Source organism: Monodelphis domestica, chromosome 3 (genome assembly GCF_027887165.1).
Source record: "Monodelphis domestica isolate mMonDom1 chromosome 3, mMonDom1.pri, whole genome shotgun sequence".
In the NCBI taxonomy this organism is placed as follows: domain Eukaryota; kingdom Metazoa; phylum Chordata; class Mammalia; order Didelphimorphia; family Didelphidae; genus Monodelphis; species Monodelphis domestica.
This window is the reverse complement of record NC_077229.1, coordinates 6,536,433-6,551,353: the sequence shown is the minus strand read 5'-3', so window position 1 is coordinate 6,551,353 and position 14,921 is coordinate 6,536,433. Positions and strand designations below refer to the sequence as shown.

Here is a 14,921-nt window from a genome sequence, read left to right as displayed (position 1 = left end):
GCCACACACCAAATCAAAAGATCCAGAATGAACTTTGGGATATAATGAACTGAATTGAAGGGGGTTGAACATACTAATTCTGAACTCTTATGCCAAAGGGGACTTCCCCCTAAATGGCATTTTGTCAATGCGTCTATCAATCAGTTTTTATATTTTACTCTCATCTCTAACTATTGTAACTTCCTCTTGGAAAAATGCAATACTGTATGTACTTTTAGCTAGAAGGTAGTTATAAGAGTTATATTTAAATGATTTATTGGGGTGATGGGTCTCCCAAAGGATCACAAGGGGATGGCATCAAGGAAGTTCATTCCCTCCCCATCCTGAGTAGCTTGACCTGTCTGTCAACATTCCTCACATAACATAGTTACTCGAGATTTTGCATCTATATATGTGCTGTACATCAATAATAGTCAAGGCTTTAGGTTTCGGGTTGGAAGAGAATGAAGAAGGGACTCGAGAAGAGAGGAGGCAAGTAAGGGGAAAGAGGAAGAGACTTGCAAGCTAGGCACCTCGTCGTCAGGTTACTTAGAGGAATGATAAGATTTAAAACTATGATTGCCTACCCTTTCTAACAAACTTTATAAAATGTATACCTGAATAGAAATAGTAATTCAATTCTTACAACTTGACCCAAAATCCTGGCGGCTGTGAATCTTAGAATTTCTCAGACTTGTGAATGTTAAAAATTCTCAGACTCTACCGTAGAACACGTGGTTAGGACCATTCCCCATTTTAAAACAATGAAGGTACTTGATCAGGAATTTGAGAACTCTGACATTACTCCACCCATACTTAGGCATACTTTAGGGGAAGATAAAGTTGTAAAACTCCTTACTGAACAATGAAAAAGTACTTAACCCATACTTATAGTGAGGCTAACCCCTTAAGCTAAGTCTATTTTTAGATCGAATACAAAAGGTGCTAAGTACCTATGAAGGTCAAATTAATCACTAAAAGGTCAGGCAACTTGCAAACTTGCAAGGGACAAGCTTAACAAAAAAGGTGTGAAGTTTAGTCTACTCAGGTGTGAATTAAGAATGGTCACTCCTGTGAAAACGTCTACTGTGATTGGTAGATGTGAAAACTTAGGGAAGGTGACATAGGAGAGAATTCTCTTTAAAAGGAGGTCAGAAGGCCTCTGAATGAGAGTTCAGCTTGCCAAAGCTGAATTGGAGGGTGTCTCTAAACACTAGAATTTTGCTTGGAAAGATCTTGTGGTGAGTGATTAAAGACTGATCTCTCTGTTAAGGCTTAAGCCTAGGCTGGCTAGGCTGGCCTAGCCCTTTCTCATTATTTCCTCTTACTCTCTCTCTCCCTTTGTCTTAATTCCTTCATTTGTATTAATTAAAATCTCCATAAAACCCAGCTGACGTGGGTATATTTAATATTTGGGAATTTTCCCATGGCGACCACTTTATTTTTGATTTAACTCAAGACACTGTCTTGAAACCATATTTTCACAGTCACAGTTTAAGGCAACCAATTTTATCCACTACAGTTTATGACAACCACTCTTTTATCTGTAACACAGCTAAGGCCAAATTTATGACACACAATGCTCTGTCCACAAGTATTATAGACTATTCACTTTCAATCTTTTTCCTTTCATTTTCATTGTCTATACATTGCATGTAGACTAAATAATCCTATTATTTCATCATCTAGCTTCTCTGTAAGCAATATGTAATTCCCTTCATGATTACTTTCAAGCTTAATTTTTTTACAGTATCTGAGATCAGATGAAGAAATTCAGCACTCTTTTTTGCATTTATCCAAGGCATAAAAGATTTTGATCTCTTCCCTACTCCTTGAGAGTAGCCATTACTTTTCTTTAAATCTCTCTTTTCACTAAAATAAAATTCTTCAACTAAATACAATTTAAACAAAACATGGCATTTCCCATGTTTAAAAACATGTCTCATACAATAAGTTGAGTCCGTGATCCTTTTATAAGGAAATGGGCAAGAAAGCTAGTACAACTTTCTTTCTATTACCCTCCTTATATGATATTGGCTTTTTCATGATTTTCCTCTTAAAAATCCCAATACAGGTGGTGGTTCATTCTCATTGTACCTCAGAAACTTGCTAGGACTTTTAAGCCTGGGCAAGTCACAAGAGCTCTGTTGGTCTCAGGACTCTCAACTATAACATGGACATAATACTAGCAAGTGACTCCTAGGATTCCTATGAGGATCTAATGAGATAATATTTATAAAGTGTATGACACATAGTAGGGGAAGTGTGCAAATGGTGATGTTTATTTTATCATTAGAATTTAGATTATTCCCTCCTTTGATTGCTTTTTTCCTTAAACTATCATTCTCTTTACTCTTCTAGTTCCTGATTTCCCTGTTCAATTAAATGCATTTCCATTCCCAACACTCCTTTCTCCCTGGATCATCTTAGTGCAACATTCAGAATATATTCCTTCTTTCTAAACCACCTCTATGTTTAGGTTCTAGATTGTGACCTCCAAAGCAGCCCAGACTGCTGTTTCCTTTCCTCTGTATGCTCAGGCTTAGCATAGTTCCTAGAATATATTCATTACTTCATACATGTTTACTGATGGGGCCCAGGGCTTATGTCAGGCCCAACCTCTACCAGGATCCTTACATTCTGGTCTCTCCTGGAAGGCAAATACATGCTCTGGCCTCAGCCGTGTTTCTGTCCCTCTCTTGCACTTATTTCTCAGCAGTAAACAGTAAGTCCATTGGAACTAAAGCAGACCTACTTCTGAAGATCCCAGAAGCTTCTCTCTAGGTCCTCATTTCCCTAAAGTAAGGTGCAGTGGTCACCTGATTGTCCAAGAACAGGACAAAGACTGAGCCCCAGAAACAAGTAAAAGGGCCTGGAGCTGATGATCGAGGGAAAGCTTAGCCTTGGAACGATTCCAAAAGGCAGCAGTCTTCCCTCCTGCTCATGGACAGTAGATCAATGGACAGAAGGAAAATCAGGAAACCAGCTGTCTGGCTCCACTCTACATTGAGGATCCCTGACCTCAGCTATGTCCTTACCATGGCCAGTCAATCCTTTGATATCTCCCTTATGGTTTCCTTTTGCCACCCAGCACAGCAGCCTTCCAAATATTTCTCTGTTCTCCAGATCTCCCTTATGGCTTCCTCCCACACCCTGCCTCACCTTCTGAGCTGAGAACATGGCCTCATATACCACTGAACAAAAGCTAGACCTCTCTGCAGAGCTCTCTTATCCTCCAGATCTCAGCCACGATTTTTCATCCCTGCCCTCAGGATCCATTCTTCTCCTAGCTAAAGAAAATTTCTTTCCATGCCCGAAAAATCCATCTCATCCCTCATCCAAGCTCACCTATTCCTCCCTGCAGGGCCCTCATTGTTCTTTCATCTTCAGCCTTTTCTACAATGAGCTAATGACTCTCTTCCAGTGGGAACCAATAAACCATTTCTTCCCAATGCTCCAAACACTCTCACTTGATCTCTTCCTCCCCATGAGACACTGTCCAACATCTATCCAAAGGTCCAGAGCTAAACTGCTAGAGGTGGCCATTTGGAGTGAGTTGTGCCACTGCCTTTCCTTTGTTTTCTCTACTATACTTTCCCCCAGAATCCTCAATCTGGCTCTCCTGAAGTTCCAGGCCACCTCCCCCATTAGACCTCTCTAGTAGTCCTTCTTGTTAGAGCCTTTCCTCTTGTGACTGACTGCCCTGGAGCTGGGATCTAGAGGGCTTCTACAGAACTGTTGGCATGCTGCTATCTGCTCCAGCAGAGGGTGAGTTCCATGAGGGCAAGGGAAGTCCAATGCAGCCCATTATGTCCCCTATAACTTAGCAAAGGACCCGGCACAAAGTAAGCCCTCATATATGTTTCTAAATACTAAATAGCTCAGAGGGGATAAGCTCAGCCCTTTTGACACCTGCAGATTTCCAGGCCCTTCAGTACCGAACACTAACTTCTTAGAGGATCATAAACTGATCCCATGAAGGGAGCTTATAGAAAATGGGAGTCAAAGAGCCTCATCTTACAGATAGGGAACCTGAGGCTCCAGGGTTCAGTGACTTGCCCAGGGAGCTCCTGCTAAAAACTCTGAAAAAGAATTCCAAGTTGAATCTACCTGCCTCCAAATTTAGTCCTGGCTTCATCAGAGCACACAGAAGCCTCTCATCACCCCAGCTCTACCACACCTCTTTTGTCCTCCCTCACCTGAGCAGCAGCTTCTCAGGCATTCTTGCTCCAGCATCCACGGGGCTTCCCTCTGCTCCAAATAAGAGTGCATGTCTTCTCGGGAAGCTGGAAGCCCTGGGCAAGGGAGAATCAGTCAGGGAGGAGGATGGAGAGAAGCGAATCACTGAATTCACTTTAGGGAAAGATTGGGGAGTCCAGTGACTTCACTAAGATGCTCAGTCCATGGGGTTCCCACTGGAGTATGCCCTCACCCCCTCAGTCTCTATAATGTATAATCCCAGAGTAGGATACGCCTCTTACCCTGCTGCGGGACCTCAAATGAGCAACGGTCCCCCTCACCCATCCTCTTCTAGTCCATTCTAGCAGAAACTCCTAAATTACAAAACTGGGTCTAAGAGCCACTATTCTGGGTCAGTCTGCGACCTCAAGGGATCAGCTTTTGTCCCATCACCCTGCCTGCTTCTCCATCCCTGACACCTTTCTGAGCCACAATGACTTTTCTCTGGGGGTGTCTCTGCCTCCTCTCCTAGGGAACTCAACAATCACTGGGTCCAAGGCTGTCTCTCAGCCAGTCCATTTATCTTAACAATGATAAAAGAGGGCAAGCAGAGCCTGAGGGAGGCTTACTGAGCCTCCTGGGGGAGAATCACCACAGCATATAGGGTGGTGAAAGGAGTGGGGAGAAGTTCGGGGAACTAATCTGGAACCAGAATGTTAGGTTCTGGGCAATTTCTTCAGAGAAGGCTGGATTCAGTCCATAGTTTTCCATTATCTGGAAATGAGAAGCAGCTAGAAAGGGAGGGGGCAAGGGCCTGGGATTAGAGGCAAGAAGGCCTCAGTTTACATTTCAACACAAACAGCTCTTAAGTGTCTTCCTCAGAACAAGCCACTTAATCGAATCTATTTCCTTGTCTGTAAAATGGGGATAATTGTGTCACTGAATTAGGAAGATAAAGGTGAGAAAGAAGTACCATAACATTACAGAGAAAACCCTCAACAGAGCCCGCAGCCAAGAACAGGTTGTTATATAAATGCCTCATCCTTTCCCTCCCTTCCTCACTGGCTCTGCCAAAGGCTTAGAGCAAAAGGAAGGAAGACTAAGAACAAATCATCTCTCCTGGGGACACTGAGGAGCTATGAGAAAACAGAGAAAAAGATCCTCAAAAGCAGATCAACCCTAGAGGGGAAAAGGGTGGGAGGAAAACCCTCCTGAATAATTTTCCCAGATGGGTTTGGGAAACACAATTCCGTGCCAGGGAGAGGCGAGATGGAATCAGCTCTGAGATTACTTCCACGTCTGCGATTCTCCAACATGCATTTGATCTCAGACTTCAGTAGCATCAAAGGGAGCCCCCAAGGTCCCATTATACCATGCAAAGGTCTTTTACAGAAGAACCAGACAGCAGGAGGGCCCTGGCTCTGGGACTCAGCATACCAGTCCTCGAACCTTCGTCATGACTACAAGCTGCTCCCAACACTGCCTGCTGCTGAAGACAATATTCCATTGGATAGCAGACTCGGCCACCAGGGAGAGGCTCCTTACCCACAGAGAGCAGGTTCCGGGCATTCTCCAGCATCACCTCCTTGTATAGCTCCTTCTGGGGAGGGGACAGGAGGCGCCATTCCTCCCAAGTGAAGTCGACAGCCACTTCCTTGAATGTCACCGCCTCCTAGAGCAGTCCAAGTCAGGGCACAGGGTTGAGAGCCACATCACAATGAAGAGCCCACCTCTGGTGGAAACTGACCCACGGGGAAGGGAGGGGCCCAAAGGTACCGCCCTTTGTCAGAGACAGAGCCAGCACTAGAAGCTGAATCTTTAAGAGCCCAATGGAGGCTTGAGAAGAGCAGCTCTACGATGCTCCAGAGAGAAGCCAAGGAGTTTCTAGTGTGTGAAGGGAAATCTCTAGGGGACCTCCAGTGCAGCTTGAATCCTAGGGACCCCTGAGATGGGATGTGTCAGTCACATATCTGTGTCCCTGGTGCTGTGTCCCAGGGCAGCCAGAGTCAGTGTGAGCATCACCAACATGCCAGAGCTGGAGCCACAGAGGGGGGAGCTAGAGAAAAGGCAGAGAGGGAGCTTTTGTGTGACCCTCCATTCTATGATAGACATAACTTACCCTGACTATTCTTTGTTCTGTGCTCCCCCAAACCTATCAATGAGATCTAGCCTTCTGCTTAGGGTTTGGAACATTAACAGAGGATGACCCCTTTTATTGACAGGCAGCATTCCCCTCCTTGTCTTACTTGGAGAGCTGCCTCAATTTACCCTCTGGTTAAATTTCACTCCCAACACCTGTAAACATGAACTTCACAATGAAGAGGAGTCTGCAGTATTTTTAGGAAAAGACCCCAAAGGGAAGAGATCATTTGCTTCTTGAACACCTGAGCAGGAGAAATGCAGGAGAAGTGAATAACTGAAGACAACAGTAGCAGAAGAAGCACATCAGAGAGAGCAGAAAGAGGCTTCTTTGAAAAACTACAGACAAGGAGAAAGGGAGGAAGGAGGAAACCGAGGAGGGCTAAAAGTGAAGGCAAAGACAGAGGGGATCATGGGAAGAATCTTGTGGTGTCCCATCTGCTCCAGGAGGATGCTTCTTGTGTTGGACTGCAGGACAACAGGGAAAAAGAGGAGGCAGATACAGAGAAGACAGGGCTACATGAGGGCATTTCAAGGACCAGAACTGTCATTTCCATTCCCTCCACATTCAGCACCTGTTCTGACCTTCTGGGGATTCCCCAAGAGGAAAAGACAGTCCTTGCCCTCCAGGAGCTCACAGACCAGTGGGGAAGGGAGACAATACACAGACATAGACAAAAAGGAAGCTCTGTCTAGAAGAAATTGGGAAGAATGGAAAGAATGAAGGCACTCTGACTAAGAGGGATGAGGGAAGGTTTCCTGTAGAAAGTTTTTAGTCTTTAATTGGGACTTACAGGAAGTTTAAAGGGGTCAGTGATCTCAAATGTGAAGGGAAAATATTCTAGACATCAGGTAAAGCCATTGAAAATGCCTGGAATTAGACACAGCCAGATCACAGGTTGGACAGTGCCAGATCTGGAGTCAGGAAGATCTGCATTCAAATGTGACCTGAGTCACTTTCTAGCTGTGTGATCACGGGTAAGTCACTTAACTCTGACTGCTTAGTCCTCATCACTCATCTATCTTAAAACTGACCCTGAGATGAAAGGTATGTGTTAAGAAAAAAAATGTTTTTCCATGTAGGCTCATTTAGGAGACTCTGTGAATAGAGAACAATGAATAGAGACTGCAGGCCCTGGGTTCAAATATGACCTCTAACATTTCCTACCTATGTGATCCTGCGTAAGCCTCTTACCCCCAATTACCTACCTCTTAGTTTGTACCCCAAAGAAACAATAAGGAAAAAGACATGTACAAGAATATTCATAGCTGTGCTCTTTGTGATAGCAAAAAATTAGAAAATGAGGGGATGCCCTTCAATTGGGGAATGGCTGAACAAATTGTGGTATATTGTAAACTTGGAAATTACTCCACCCTAATTAGACATACTTTAGGGGAAGATAAAGTTGTAAACTCCAGATTGAACAATGAAGGTAATTAGCTCATACCTTATAGTAAAGCTAGAACTTAAGCTAAGTCTATTTTTAGATCTAATACAAAAAGGTGTTAAGTACCTATAAAGGTTAAATTAATCACAAAAAGGTCAAGTAACTCACAAAAGGCAAGCTCAACAAAGAAGTGTGAAGTACTCAAAAGATATAATCTAACCAGAGAAGATGAGAACTAAAGAGTGATGAGAACTAAAGAATGGGCAGTCCTGGAGAAAGCGTCTACTGTGATTGGTAGATGTGAAAATTTAGAGGAGGAGATATAAGAGTGAAAGGTCTATAAAAGAAGATGAAAAGTTCAGATTGGAAGTCAGTTCAGGAGATTGAGTTCAGTGGAGAACTGGAACTCAGCCTGGAGGATTCCACCTCAGACAGCTTCCTGGAGACGGTCTCATGGTGAGTGATAAGACTGATTCCCTTTCCCTTAGGCTCAGGGAGGCCACTTTGGCCAAGGCCTTTAACTACTGCCTAGCTCAGCCTGAGCCAGAGTAGTTTAACTCTTTTCTCTCTCTCTTTTCCTTAATTCCTTCTCTCTATATTAATTAAATCACCATAATGTCCAGCTGACTTGGGTATTTTGTTATTTGGGAATTTTCCCTGATGACCAATTATTTAGATTTCAAGTCACAAAGCTAAAATTATCCTTACAATATGTTGGGATGGAATACTATTGTGCTCAAAGGAATAATAAAGTGGAGGAATTCCATGGGGACTGGAACAACCTCCAGCAGATGATGCAGAGTGAGAGGAACAGAACCAGGAAAACATTATACACAGAGGTACAAGCAATTGTAATGGACTTCTCCATTAGTGGCAATGCAGTGATCCTGAACAACGAGGGGGAATCTACGAGAAAAACCACTACCCACATTCAGAGGAAACACTATGGGAGTATGTGATGATTAAAATAGTGGGAGTTATGAACTGTGGCAGATCAAAGAGTGTTTGGCTTAAATTGTGACCGCAGAAAATATGGTTTCAAGACAGTGTCTTGTTTTAAATCAAATACTATAAAGTAGTCGCCAGGGAAAAATTCCCCAATATGAAATATACCCAAGTCAACTGGGTTTTATAGAGATTTTAATTAATACAAATGAGGAATTAAAGAAAGGGGGAGAGAGAGAGAGAGAGAGAGAGAGAGAGAGAGAGAGAGAGAGAGAGAGAGAGAGAGAGAGAGAGAGAGAGAAAGAGAGAGAAAGGGAATGATGAGAAAAAAGGCTAGGCCAGCTTTAAGAGAGAGAGATCAGTCAGTCTTCAATCCACTCACCACAAGATTTGTCCCAAGCAAAATTCTAGTGTTCAGACAGACACTAGTTTAGCTTTGCCAGCTCCATGTCCAGAAAGAGTACTTCTGAGACAGTCCCTGATTAAGTCCCGAGAGAGAGTTCTCAGAGGGAGTTCCAGCGAGACATCCTTGCTCTCAGCTTCTGATCTCCTTTTAAAGGGAATTTTCTCCTATGTCACCTCCCCTAAGTTCTTCCATCTACCAATCACAGTAGATGTTTTTCAAAGGACAGACCATTCTTAGTTCACACCTGAGTAGGCTTAAACTTTTGATTAAAAACCTCTGAGTAAGTTCTCACCTCTTTGCTCCTTGTAAATTCACAAGTTGCCTGACCTTTATAGGTACTTAGCACCCTTTTGTATTAGATCTAAAAATAGGCACAGCTTAAGAACTTTTGCCTTACTATAAGTATGGGTTTAAGTATTTTTCATTGTTCAGCAAGGAGTTTCCTCTCCTAAAGTATGCTTAAGTAGGGGTGGAGTAGAGGTCTCACATTCCTGATCTAAGTCCCTTCATTGTTTAAATGGGGAATGGTCTTAACCAAATCTTATGAAACAGGGTCTGAGAATTTTTTAAGATTCACAAGTAAAAATACCAAAGGAAAACAACTGCTTGAATACATGGATAGAAGGGATATGGTTGGGGATGTAGGCTAAATGAACATCCTAATGCAAACATCAACAACATGGAAATAGGTTCTGATCAAGGACACAAGTAATAACCAATGAAACTGCGCATGGGCTGCAGGAAGTGTGGGTGGAGGGGAGGGAGGGAAATAATGTGATTATTATAACCAAGGAATAATGTTCTAAATTGACTAAATAAACTAATTCAAATGGGAGGGTGGGGAGGAAAGATTTGAAAAGAATGGAAAAAGCTTGTGGATGGCTTAAATAACCACAATAAAGGTACCAACAACTATTAAAAAAAAAGAATATTCATAGCTGCCCTCTTTGTGGTGGCAAAAAAATGGAAAATGAGGAGATGCCCTTCAATTCAGGAATGGCTAAACAAATTGTGGTATATGTTGGTGATGGAATACTATTGTGCTCAAAGAAATAATGAACTAGAGGAATTCCATGTGAACTGGAATGACCTCCAGAAAGTAATGCAGAATAAGAGGAGCAGAACCAGAAGAACATTGTACACAGAGACTGATACACTGTGGTACAACTGAATGTAATGGACTAATCCATTAGTGGCAATGCAGTGATCCTGAACAACTCGGAGGGATTTACAAGAAAGAACACTATCCACATTCAGAGGAAAAACTGGGGGAGTGGAAACACAGAAGAAAAACATCTGCTTTATTACATGGGTCGAGGGGGATATGATTGGAGATGTAGACTCTAAATGATAATCCTAGTGAAAATATCAACAACATGGAAATAGGTTTTGATCAAGGACACATGTAAAACTAAGTGGAATTGCACGTTGGCTACGGGAAGGGGTGGGAGAGGGAAAGAATATGATTCTAGTAACCAAGGAATAATGTTCTAAATTGACTAATTAAATAAAATTAAATTTAAAAAAAAAAAGAGGGAACAGGTAAAAAGAAGCAGAGGAAGAGGGTGTGAATGTCGCCAGGCAAAGAGAGAGCAAAGACATAATCCCTAGGCAAGTGTGAGATTTAAAATGGTTGAGGTCTTAAACTGTAGTGATTAAAATAGTGGAAGATATAAATTGTGATAGATATAAGAGAGAGTGAGTAAATTTGACCACAGAAATATGTTTCACTACAGTGTCTTGGGTTTTTAAATCAAATATAAGATGGTCGCCAGGGAAAATATTCCCAATTATTCAAATACCCAAGTCAATTGGGTTTTATAGAGATTTTAATTAACAATACAATGAATAATCAAAGAAAGAGAGAGAGAGTAAGAAAGGAATAAGTATGAAGGGCCTCAAGCCAATATGGCCTAGACCTGAGTCTTAAAAGAGAAATCAGTCAGTTTTTTTAACACTCACCACAAGGTCTGACTAAACAAGGATTCTAGTAACACCAGGTCAGTTCCATCTCAGCTGGCTTCACCAGAGAGCCTTCTAGCCAGAGACTGTTCCAAAAGGCCTCTCTCAAGAGATTCTTTCCAAGCGGTCCTCATCAGAGATCCTCCAAAAGGCTTTCTCCAAAAGGATATATCTCCTCAAGAGATTCTGCTTTTTCTTATATAGGGGTTTTTCTCCCATGTCACCTCCCCTAAGTCCCTACATCTACCAATCACTGTAGACGTTGTCCAAAGGACTGCCCATCTGAATTCCTGCTAAGTCGACAAATCTCCTCAGTAAGTCTGAACCAGAAAAAATGCTGCTGTGTCGACCAAGATCCTCAGTAAGTCTGAACTAGAGAAAACACAGCTGAGTCAACTAATCTCATCAAGAGAAAACTTGCCCAACCCTTTTAGGTACCTAGCATCCCATTGTATCAATTCTAAAAACAGGCCTGGCTCAAAGAACTCCTTGCCCCACCATAAGCATGGATCCAAGTACTTTCTTTGTTTAGCAAGGAGTTTTTTTTCCCCTAAAGCAGTCTTAAGTATGGTTGGAGTAGAGGTCCTCCCATTTCTGATCCTGGCCAGTTCTCACATCAAAATGGGGAATGTTTCTCAGTAGGGAATTTGTTCCAATTAGGAATTCCCTGATGGGGAAATTTTTAACATTCACAAGTCTGAGAGATTTTAAGGTTTACACAAGGAAGAAGGAGTCAATGGTCCTCCTTGGCACTTAGCTGTAGGGTCTTAGGGTCTGAGCTGCCCAAGGCCCAAGAAATCACTCCCAAAGCCAAAAAGAGAGCTGAGAAGTGCTGTTCCTCCTGCCTGGAATGTTGGGACAGAAATGGCCCAGCTGGAAGGAGGGAGCAGCTGCCCAGTCCATCTTGTGTCAGAGCCAGGGAAGGGCCTCATTGACTGATGGGGCTCCCATCTGGGGCTAGAATGCACTGACCTGGGCTGGGATTCTGTCCTTCTCAAAGGCCATCCCTGAGACTCCAGGCTCCCTGTAGAGGCAGCAAAGTAGCCCCAGTGAGTCCATAAGGTGAAGCTCTTCCATCTTTTCCCAGCCTTGTCTCTGTAAGGGTTAAATTACAAATTTTGACAAATAAAAGAGCAGCTTTTAGTCATTAAGCTTTAATGAGAATATAGTAGAGTTGTAAATTAATATTATCCCTTTAAATCAGAGGAAAGAAAATGTCTAGCAGCTTTTTTTTTTAAACCCTCACCTTCCTTCTTGGAGTCAATACTGTGTATTGGCTCCAAGGCAGAAGAGTGGTAAGGGCGAGGCAATGGGGGTCAAGTGACTTGCCCAGGGTCACACAGCTGGGAAGTGTCTGAGCCCAGATTTGAACCTAGGACCTCCCATTCTAGCAGCTTTTAACAATTTAGTTAAATTAAAATATAGATGGTAAAAGAATATAGTAAAATGAATACAGTAAAGGAGAGAAACATAAGAAGTAGAGAAAGAAAATGTCCTTGTTTTTACTAGTTATCCTATACCTAAAACTACCCATATTTACTACCTAAATGCCTATATCTACCTATAACTGTCTATAACTACCACTAATAACAATCACCCCACAAATTTTGAACCCAATCCAGCCCAATCAAAGCCAACTTACTGTTTAATCCAACCCCAATTAGGTCTGTTAGTGAAGAACAGCCACCTTCCAAAAAGTTCACAAAAGAAAAAAAAAAACCTAACAACCCAAGCCCCAAAATCCTCTACAGGATAAAGCCAAAAAGCCCTCTCAGTAAGCTCAGATGTGCCTTTACATTACATTTACATAGCAGCAACTAACCACCAACCCAACAAATAGTAGCACTTACTCCCAACTGCCAGCACTGTCAGCAACTGACAGAATGACCAACTGATGCTGGACCCCTTTTATACCCCTTTTCTACCTCAAGTCCTGTCTCTATAGTTTCTACTTCCTGTAACTGTGAGCTGGTTAATCTCTACACATCTCTATGGTGAAAGGACCTCCAGGCCCCCCATTGAATTAAAATGGGAATAAAAAATTCTTTTTTGCATCTCCTCACTCAGGGTCCTGCTCACTGTCCCCCCCCTTCACTTTCTGGTCCCCCCAAATGCAGCTCCAGTCAAAGATCTTCCCAACTTCTCTGCCCTTTTGAGCAGCAGGAGCTAGCCTGGAGCCCCCTCCCAGGGCACTCTTTTCTCCCCTTTTTCCTCCAGTGTAGAAAAGTCCATCTTCCTCACTGCCTTTGGGCTGACTCTCTGGGCCAACTGTTCTTGGTGGGACTTGAGAAGAAAGCTCCCCTGATCTCCCTCCCAGCTCAGGATCTGGCTCAGTCCCATCCTTCCTGGGATCAGGCCTGGGCTTCTGCACCCTGAGCTGAGGAGGGAGAAGGGACCCAGAGGGGCATAGGTTTTCCCTTCTCTTCCCAGGCCCCAGGCTGCCCCACAGGGATCTACATGGGGTTCGAGGCCACAGGACTCACCAAGGGTCAGACCTGCTCTGAGGAGTGGGTAGGGGAGTTTGGGGAAGAGAAGAGGGTCTGAAGTGACAGATGAGCACCCTCCCTCTGTTCTTCCTCTTCTGCCCCCTCCCTTCTCCCATCCTCCCAGACTCCCAAGAGGCAGCAGGGTTTTGGGATCCCACATAGGATGGGCAAAGGCAGAGCCTCCAAGTCTAGGAGTGGGAGGCCAAATCCTCCTTGCAGGGAAGGGGTCTAAGGGCTCTGCCAGACAGTGGATCAGGGAAGCATGGGGAAGGGGAGCCAAAGGAGGGGCTGGGAAGGCACAGAGTCCAAACAGATCTCAAGTAGGGACCCTGGAGAGACTCAAGTGTTCCTGGAGACAGCTGAGCCTGGGAAAACAGGGTAAGGGGTACTGGGGTCTCCCTCGGAGCTGGGGAGGGCACCTGGGACCCTCTGGCACACTTGAGATTAGGAATCCCTAAAGGGAACTGGAGCCAGGGAGTCCAAGGCCTGGATCTTGATGGAGACCAGCCCAAGAGCCAGGGGACCAAAAAAGGGGGCCAGGAAATGGCTTTGGCTCCTGAGTGGACCCAGGGAGCAGGAAGGCAGAGCTGAGGGATCCTCACAGAGGGCTGGGTCTGAGGGCAGCACAAAGGAATCTCTAAGCAGGAGCTAGGGGTCAGGAAACCTGAGTCAGGAATCCCTGGACCCCTGGAATGGCTCCTCTCTCCTCCTAGACTCCACCCCAGGGTTGGGATTCCCCCTGTACCACCACCATGGGGCTGGGCAGGAGAGAGCTCCCCTCCCCCAGCATCCAGCCACTCCTTTCCTCCCCAACCATTCTAGGGAGTTTCCCCTGCCATTCCCCCAACTTCCAGGATATAGCTTGAGGAAAGTGGGGGCAGCAGAGATCTCCTGGGACAGTGCAGGGCCTGGGGGAGGGGGTGGTTAGGGAGGCCAACAGAAGGACCATCTGAGAGTTGGGGGCAGTGAGCCATCTCAGGAGAATCAGGCACATGAAGGAGGGAGGGTCAATGGGGGGGAGGAGGAAAAATGGGAAAGGGAACCAGAACCAGGAACATGGCCTGGATGTGGCAAAGAGGCCAAGGTAGGCCCAATCTGAAAAGAAATTGGCCCAAAGCCAAAGCCCTGCTTTCAGGGGGAGGAGGAAGGGGCTGCAGTAGGATTACCTGGGAACTCTCCCATCCCAATAGTCCTCAAGTGCCTGTTGGAGGCCCCCTTGGACTGGGGGAGGGTCGTGGGGGTCCCTCCCAGTGCTCCAGGGGGAGATCCTCCAGGCAGGAAGCCCTTCCAGGGGGCCAGGTCAGGGTGCGGTTCAGAAACAAAAGGGGGAGCTGCCAAGAGCACAGGAAGGGTCTGATGCCACATTGGAACCCAGGCCCACCCCACTGCAGGGTTGGCACTCTCCCTTAGGTTTCCCAGAGGCCCTGGTGGGGCTCC

General features: G+C 44.6%; 1 protein-coding gene across 1 annotated transcript in view; it reads right to left on the bottom strand.

The window, feature by feature from the left end:
• LOC103095602 (zinc finger protein 883-like) overlaps positions 1-14,921 on the bottom strand; it is a 39,489-nt gene that overhangs the window by 23,309 nt on the left and 1,259 nt on the right. The window contains exons 2-4 of the mRNA XM_016432991.2: positions 11,971-12,093; positions 5,704-5,830; positions 4,179-4,274 (exon numbers count right to left, since the gene is read on the bottom strand). Coding sequence (XP_016288477.2) covers positions 4,179-4,274; positions 5,704-5,830; positions 11,971-12,075 — 328 coding nt within the window. The 5' untranslated portion in view covers positions 12,076-12,093. The remainder of the gene's footprint in view (positions 1-4,178; positions 4,275-5,703; positions 5,831-11,970; positions 12,094-14,921) is intronic.